At 41.4% G+C, this 9,533-nt stretch overlaps 1 protein-coding gene across 1 annotated transcript; it reads right to left on the bottom strand.

Annotated features, from left to right (window-relative positions):
• Positions 1-5,637: 5,637 nt before the first annotated feature.
• On the bottom strand, positions 5,638-7,699 carry LOC124274312 (octopamine receptor beta-2R-like). The gene has a single exon (XM_046709649.1). The coding sequence runs from the start codon at positions 7,073-7,075 to the stop codon at positions 5,753-5,755; it is 1,323 nt and encodes a 440-aa protein (XP_046565605.1). The 5' UTR covers positions 7,076-7,699; the 3' UTR covers positions 5,638-5,752.
• Between the last annotated feature and the right edge of the window lie 1,834 nt (positions 7,700-9,533).

Raw genomic sequence — 9,533 nt, forward strand, 5'->3', positions numbered from 1 at the left:
ACACGTTTCAGTGATGCTATGTTTAGGAAACGGTTCCTCAAGACACCCAGTTATATAACAAACGTGATCACAATGCTAACTTTTAGCTAATGGTTCTTCTTAAAGACACCCACTAATCTGTCATCGAAAACAAGTTACAGTGATGCTATGTTTCAGCTAATGGTTCTTCTTAAAGACACCCACTAATCTGTCATCGAAAACACGTTACAGTGATGGTATATTTCAGCTAATGGTTCTTCTTAAAGACACCCACTAATCTGTCATCGAAAACACGTTACAGTGATGCTATGTTTCAGCTAACGGTTCTTTCATAAAGACACCCACTAATCTGTCATCGAAAACACGTTACAGTGATGGTATATTTCAGCTAATGGTTCTTCTTAAAGACACCCACTAATCTGTCATCGAAAACACGTTACAGTGATGCTATGTTTCAGCTAACGGTTCTTTCATAAAGACACCCACTAATCTGTCATCGAAAACACGTTACAGTGATGGTATGTTTCAGCTAATGGTTCTTCTTAAAGACACCCACTAATCTGTCATCGAAAACACGTTACAGTGATGCTATGTTTCAGCTAACGGTTCTTCTTCAAGACACTCATTGGTCAGTCATCTAAAACCCGTTATAATGATGCTATGTTCTAGAAAACGTTTCTGAAAGACACCTGCTATCTGTCATCTAAAACACGATATAATTATGCTACGTTTAGAAAACGGTTCTTCAAGAGACCAACTTATCTGTCATCTAAACCATCACAACGCTATGTTTTAGTCAGCGGATCAACGTAAAGACACCCACTCATCTGCAGGCCATACCATGACACGCACACGTCAATATATTTTATTAGGGGTCTTAAGGTTATGGCGTTATTGACGTGAGCGCAGCGTTACAAGCCTTTCTTCTGTCATTAGTATCACAGTGGGCAATATTCATAAAAATATCGATAATTTTGAACTGAGAACAAGAACTCCCATTATAGTGTCACATCTTTACAATGTGTCGCCCGAGTCATGATACGGCTACAAAGGTATTACTTGATTCAGACTGTATGCATGTCGAGACTAGGGACAGGCATTACGCTCCGCTTAAGCTAAATCAATTAAACCTGTTTCACACTCATGTGAGTTTAGGTTTGTGTAGGTTATAAATACTACAAACTACGATAATATATGTAGCACTCATAAAATTTGAAAATGGTAAGTAATTACCTTGTAGTTTACGCTCTAGATATTTTAATGGTTGACCCACTGACAGACTTAGACAAACTTGCCGACTGTGCATAATTGTCCATGTATAATGACACGTTGTAGGTATTCAAAAATACCGTAATGAAAGTTTGAATGCCAGTGTTCTCATCAGGTTACAGTTATATACGCCTGACCTTTCCAAAACTAATAGAATGTCACAGTTCATCGTACTCAAATTTATATCTATATGGCTATTGGTGCTAATACCTCTTCTAAAGGCTGGACAAGCTGTGCTGTAGGGACTGAGTGCAAATATATCATAGGATAATGTGTCTGACGTCTGTCTTATAATATACGAGTGTTCATAATGAAACAATAGCTATAATTTTATACTGTCGTAAAATAACGATGACACCATAGGAAGAATAACTGCCGAAAGTTCACACTCATTAGAACGCAAAGGTAACAGTTACCTACATGAAAACAAATAATGTCAACGCCAGAAAATAATCAATCTCGATTATGTTTCTATTTAGATCATTTGGACGTAAAGCAAAATAGCGGTGAATATTATTTGAACTGATCGTTAATAACCAGTGATGACATCAAGTGACAAAGGAATATACAGCTCTACCGATAATACTGCCACTCAAAGGAATATGAAAGTATTATCAACGTGGAAGGCATCTAAACAATGAACCTATACACATATTAAAACAGCTCCTATAACTAGGGGTGACTATTAATGGTGAAACAACTATTGCGATAGCGATAGTCTCTTGAGACCAACTATTGCAATATTACTGCAATAGTTTGTTCTCCCTTGAATTGTCTCAGTTGAAGTCATTTCTCACATGAATGAACAAGCTGAAGTAGTTTCAGTCTCTTTTAATAACTGACAAGAACCTTGAAAACCCAAATCAAGTCTGTTTAAGAGATAACGGGCGGATAACTCTAAATCAAAGTGAACGAATCTGGTACTTCCTGAATTTTGCGTTGCGCATTTATCAAAGGAAGTCAATTACTAAACTCTCGACAGTCACACATACTATCGATGCATCGATAGTTTTTCGTTTTTACCATCGATTAATTACTATCTGAGACTCAACAATTGCGATCCATCGATAGTTCGATACATCGTTACAGCCCTACCTACAACACACATTCGTCATTCCCCGTACACCCTGAACACCAGGACAAACATTAGAGTAGGGTCAGGCATCATATTGATGGTATACCCTACACGTGTACTGATATGCCTCTACTCGTCATCTGGTGCTGTGCTACTTGTACAGTGACACATTACTTATAATACGCAAACGTTCAGACAACGCTAACCGTGCAGTCCGCGGCCACTTTCCGTCTCCTTCCTACAAGGCACAGCCAGTGCCCTGTCAATGATGGTTACCATTTTACACAAGAACGCAAATACGTGTTATTATTGTTTTACAAAGCCTTTTGTACAAAACTCTAAATGACCCGAATTCCCATACATAAAAAGATCATATAATGTTTGACTGAAGGAACGTACCACATGCTGTTCGAAATTAACGGTCCCGGGAAAGTTTGATAAATGCTGTGATCATTGAGCAATGGATACCTCGAAGTAAAACTGAATTTTCAAAGTGTAATCACAAGATGTGCTCCCTTGTCGCTTGACACTGTAAAATGCGAAAGGTACATTTTAACTTAAATCATTTAATGTCAATCTTCCTCTAATATGGTATATAATATGATACCGGGTGTCCAATGTGAATACGCCGGTGAGCAATATCATTAGTTGTATGTTGCTTTCCGTTTTCACATTATGATATCTCTTTTGGAGTGTTTCTGGTTCACGTTTGGGTTTTTCCCAGCGAGCCCAGCAATACTCAAGTCAAAAAAACGACGAAAGTCTGTATATAAACGAGCCACATGCATCACAAAACGGTGATTGATATCATGAAGAAAGCATCCTGCCGGGGACGATTACATCCAATCAGCCAAGTCACCCATCTTGACCACTGGCCCCAGGACAGTAAAGTGACAAGACATTGGACAGGATGTATTAGTTTAACAGTACTGGTTTGTATTCAAAACATGTTTTGTTTGATGTTGTATACATGTGTAGTCAGCTGAAACTGACATTGAAATCGAAACTTATCACATACACTATTGACATCCCCGGTCATTTCCATTGATAACATGGACTCTAATATATCTTTTCCCAACGACTTTCGTTATTAAGGCAGAGACCTCCGCGTATGTTGATGCATTCAATTGGCTGCTAATACCTTGTTGACGTCCCATCCAGAAACTGACGACCACCAAGACTTATCTTCACAAAGCCCTGTGCGATTCATTACTAACAGTGACAATCGCTATTCGTTTTAGATAGCCGAGGATTAACGTATGACCTAGAATTACCCTGCAATTCAGCTTTTCTCTACATGGGTTTGACTGTCGCGGATCGTGTAGACATTTCCCCCTCAGGGATCGTTCTCAGTTGATTATCGATCGACTACCAAACCTCGAACCACGAAGCAACAGTCTGGTGTATAAATGACCATTTGAGGAATGACTTAACTTACATTCTCGATGAAAATGTTTTGAAAGCCCTGATCAAAAATAGCTTTATGTTCATAGAAGTTTAAAATATTGTCCACAAAGAAAAATTAAATTTTCTGCAAGTTGAAATGATCTCCAACAGAGAGACTGTAAGGTAAACTTCCACATCAACAAGGCAGTACGGGAGGCTCTCTTTTCATTAATGTGAGCAAACATGAAATATTCAGTCAATACCACATGGAAGAAGGCATGTGCTTGGAAGATGAGAAGTCATATTGCTTGATGCCACAAACAGGCTTTCATGTCTATTAGTACACGTAGGAAGTTGATGATTGTGCCGGTAGTGACTGCGGCAACAGTAACAGCAACATACACGCCGACGTGTTCCCTATTGATGAGCCGTGCCGTGATATCGTGAAATATTGTAACGCGCAGGTTAATAGAAAACAAGCAATATAAACCGGCATTAAACACCTGGGATTAATTCGATTGATCGCCACTGTGTTAAAAGGTTCGCACGTGCTCTCTTCAATTATGTAGAATCTTGTTACTATTTGCCAAAGTGTAACAATTGAAAACACGTATCATCGAATACATTATTCATAAAACATGCCACCTTCGCGTGCTATGTCAACAAGTGATCATATTCACCGCCCAAACAGAGCCGTGGCAATTTGGGGATTATTCCTTTAGAAGGATAGCAATGGTTGATTTCGCGAGGACCACCATCGACAGAAACGGCAGCAGGCGTGTGGCTCGTCATTAATGAAATGTAGACGTGGAGTACGTCTGTACATGCATTTGGTGCAGGTGGACTGATTATGTCAACAATATAGTGGCATATTCGAAGCACATTCAATTCAACTGGTGGAACGGCTTAATTACAGACCTGAAGGGAGACGTTGTCATCAATAGTGGGATCCAAAAGGTGTGTTTTTTTCACGACCATCATGATGGCAGGTTATCACTGACCCACAGGGTATATTATTTCTTTACATATAATAAAACCAGGTGGTCAAGACCGAATATCTAAATCTGACACGTGTTGTTAATAAAAGGGGGTGACACATAGCACTGGCCTGTGTTGTGGCTGCCTTTGATGATAAAGGATATTGTTTTTCTAGACGCTTCAAGATGGCTTTACATATGAACACGACAGATGTGTTATGAATACGTTGCCAGTGACGTCGTATATACCCCGCTATACGACCATCCATCAGCTGTACTAATATTACTGCTGTATCAATTATATATGCTATTTATAGCTAAGTGCAAAACTGTTGTAGAGAGTTTAATATGAGCAGGTCAGGGATAGCAATGCTGCGTAGTGAGTCTTGCTAATGACCATTTACTGCACAATGGCGCTTTGAAATAGTTGCTTGCTGAAGGCTTGTATCCTTACGCTAATTTTAAACTCCTCTCAAACTCGATAGTCCTTGGGTCGTATGCAAACTGTAGAGTTGTGTTGACATCTTGTAATCGTATTTGATAGAAACATTTCAAACGAAAAAGCTCTGTATGGTATTGGTAAGGCATATGTACGTTTATAACACAAGCATTATCCGTATCATACGTTTCATTGTCCTTTCTTTCATTTCCCTCACTCACTCATTCACTCCTCTTCAACTTTATCGACGATTTCGTTTTTATCACTAACGTTTGCGTCTAAAGTACGTGTGAGTATGGGAAGCATTCAAACTCAATTACTGCAGTGTAACATTATCGACTAGTTTGTCAATAGCTGTCACGCCGCCCTTAGTTGCATGAGAAATTGTGTAACAGGCAAGGTACTGTTTTTCACTCTCACTTATAATACTATTGAATAAAGGCAAAATGTGTTACACTATCGATAGAAACGCACGAGTACCATACCTTTGAATGGACGAGCCACACGATGGATGAAAAGCAAAGAATTTTAATATCACAGGTCTGTTTGTGGCAAAATTTAACACGCACCGTATGATAGATTCCCATGGGAAAGTACACAGTTCAGCCTCGTCCGAGAATGTCCATGTCAAGAGATCCGACCCGCGGAGCTTGTAGACATTCGAATGTCGGCTCCGGAATTTTTCTTCATGTCCGTGTATGCAGTGTTAAGCGCTTGGGTGGTTGGGTCGGAGCCATCACAAGGGATCATGCTTTCGATTCTTAGCAGTTTCTTAAAAGCAGTACGGAAGTCCCTGTTGAAGTAAGCATATAATATAGGATTGAGGCAGGAGTTGAAGTAGCCAATCCAGAAGAGCATTGACCCAATCACTGGAGGATACGGGCAACTCTCATCACACATTGTCGTTATAACATACCACGAAAAGAAGGGGAGAAAACAGAGAATAAAGGCCCCCATTATCACCCCGAGGGTCTTTGCCGCTTTATGTTCTCTTTTCATTCTTTTTCTTTCCAGACGGGGTACACCGTCCGCTCCCCCTCGGAGGGTGCCGTTACTATGACAATCCCGTGCATCACTGTACTGCATGTACATTGCAGTTGATTGAATGAACTTTTCCTGTTTTCTCGCCTCCATGTAGATTTTGGCGTAGACGAACACCATAATAAAACAAGGGATCCAGAAGGAGACACAGGATGAAACTCCGGCGTATACCTTGTTCACAATGAAGGTACATGTCTCATGATCATGCTCCAACTTCTCGTAGTTCTCAACAGTTGTGTAAAGTTGTGAATGAACTGGTATACATGAGATAAGGATTGATGCAACCCACGTTATAGTCAACATAGCCGCAACGCGATGTCTAGTCATTTTATTCTCGTACTGAAGTGGATGGATGATGGCAATGTAACGGTCCATGCTAATGCAGCACAGATGTAGGATTGACGCTGTGCTGAAGAGCACGTCATTGCCGTTGAAGATGTCGCACATTGTTCGTCCCAGAACCCACTTACCACTGAGTTCCATACTAGCGCTGAATGGCATAACGAGGATCGCCACAAGCAGATCTGCGAAGGCTAATGACACGATGAAATAGTTTGTAATTGCTCGTAATCTTTCAAACTTGATGACGCTCGAAATCACCAAAACGTTTCCAAAGACGGCACCAACCATTATCGCAACCATGATGATGCACTTGATCACAAGTACCAGTGTCTCCAGAGAATCATTCCCTTCATCCACCTGTCCTGGTGGAGCTGACCACGTGCTGGACACGTTGGTCAAGTTTACCCCCGTCAAATCTGACATCGTCAATGCACGTTGCCCAGTCTCTGCGGGGCGTGTTGTCAGCGCCCTCTTGTATGCTGCGTACGTGGGATGTACAGTCCTCCCTCCCCGGCCCTTGTCCGATCCTATGGTCACTATACTACCCCTTCCAGCAAGGGGGTACATTAGCCACTCGGTCAGGCAATCACAGCTCTGTTCTTAATAACCACTCCGACAAACTTCGTAATATTCCAATTGCACATCACTCTCGGCTTTGTTCGGATAAGCCAGTTAACGCACTCCCGTCGAAACTTGAGCCGCTAATAAAATATAGCCTCTCCGGGAATCTTTTCGTATGATAGCAAACATTATCCACTGGCATAACGGTCACAGGAACTTATAAGTGCACAATTTGTCGATGACACCCAAGGCAGATGGGGCAACCCCCACAGCGTGCCGGACAGAGCCAAACAAGCAATATTAATAATGGGAATCCCAAAATAAGCACTCCTTCACTAACTGCGGAAAAGTCTCTTTCCAATTGAACCTGTTTTCCCAGGACTGGAACATCAGTATTACAGTGTGCCGGATTTGTAGCTCAGCGTGCGAGCTGGCCTCACTGATCCAAACCACTCTACCACTTGGGGTAGCTGGCACGTTCCACGCTAGCCTGCCTATTGATTGAGAGAGGGAGGCGCGGATGCGGCTGCCCCAACCGACGCTTCTCCGATCACTGAGAGGACACGCACGCCGCTTCCCTCCACTAGGCCTCAGACCGCCTCGCTTGCCTCACACTGACGGAGAGTCACTGACGACTCAACCCACCTACCCGTGCTCGGGCTTCAGAGGGCGCGGTTTAGCTGGCTAGTGACTATGAACTCATTAACTGCCATCTGAGGCTGTAGTAAAGCGGTGTTAGCCAAGTCCGCGGGATGCATTTCCAATAGTGATAGGTTAACCGATCTACACCAAACTCGCTAATTACCGTGCATCCATTAGCGGCACTGTACACATCAATGTGCAATTAATATGTGATTGCTATCGCCTTGTTTTGGGGCTTAGTTTCTGATTGCTTTCTTATGAAAGTTGATTATTGATATTGACGGCGGGGATCAATGCCATTAAAGCGTGGGTCTCGCCAAGTTGGAGGTAGAGCTCATTCGAATATTGAACTTGGGCGACTATAGTTATTGTTGCGTGTGGCAAAGCCATAGCTTAAGGTTCCTAAGTCGATGGTAATGTTACGACAGGTTAACAATTGTCTAATTTCTTAAATGAAATATCAAATCGCCGTTAACTTGGTGTATGTTTTATCTTTTCTCTGCCTAGCTTGACGTGCATTTCACATTACTTGGATACATATTTTGCTGTAGTATATTCGCTTCTTAAAATCGTCTAAATTTTAAATTATATTTATCAACAGTTACTGTTAATTGGCTGAATGGATGCGTATTGTAAACCTGTCGTAGTACGTTTTAACTTCATATAGACTACCCGTGCCAAAATCCTCGAGAGGAGGTTCGAATCCAGTACTCAGTATATTCACCTGCCTTTCTCAGCACCATTTACCTGGCCTTGGTTCTTACCCATGTGATAACGTATACCACTTTCTGTATTGAACGCTGTCCTTCCTCATGGGGCTGGGACACAGTGATATACAGAAACAGAGTGGAAACTCTTCTCGATCTCACATTCACTATGTTTCAGATACTAACGCTATTGGTGGTGGCTGATGAAGTACCACGAATGAATGTATGAATGAATGAATGAATGTACTTATGTCTGTTATGCGTTGTATATATTTAGTACTGATACACATGTAACGAGGGAAATAGTAATGGTGCTTCAGGTCCCGTAAATTGGGCTGTTCCGAATGACTGCCAAATTCTAAAGCGGAGGCGAGGTTATTTAATGTGTATGGTACTACCCCTAGCTGTGGGCCCCAGGGTTCTCATTTTATGAAAATATCTGTCATTGAATACCACGGAGGATGAAATGTCTATACAATAAACACGAATATGGCAAGTTGACAATCCAAATGACATTTGCAAATAACTGACCCATGCGTCCAGTTCAAATTGAATGAGAAATAAATGTATCTGTACGTGCCCGACCCGCCCAAGGCCATTGCAAAACACCTTATAATCGGAACAGTGTAATCAGCTGAGAGACTGACGTAGAAATGTACACATTCAGAGTATACAAAGACATGATATTAACACGACATGTGCTGTACAACCACCACGGTGTCACTCCCGGCTCTAGCCCACAGCCTGACGTTTATTGAGAATTGTTGAAGTGTGGACGTGTGATATTGTGTTATATGAGCTATAGGTTGAATAGCGAATTAATAACAAGAATGAATAGATGTTTGGTGTGGGGAAGTATATGTGTTACACATTTATCAGATTGTTGAAATAAATGTATATTTCCTTGGCACAAATGATACTGACGCCTGCATGATGAAGGGCAGGATATGATTAACTAAAACGAACCCAATTTCGATTAAGGACGTTGGACCTGTTAACATCGTGCAATATATGTTGATATTAGTTCTGCCATGTCTGAATTGTATCTGCACAAAGGCAACATCACGTATTGAAGTATGGTGTATAGATACAATATTACATGGTGGCCATTTAGC

Source organism: Haliotis rubra, unplaced genomic scaffold (genome assembly GCF_003918875.1).
Source record: "Haliotis rubra isolate DU_JTF1 unplaced genomic scaffold, ASM391887v1 Scf19, whole genome shotgun sequence".
In the NCBI taxonomy this organism is placed as follows: domain Eukaryota; kingdom Metazoa; phylum Mollusca; class Gastropoda; order Lepetellida; family Haliotidae; genus Haliotis; species Haliotis rubra.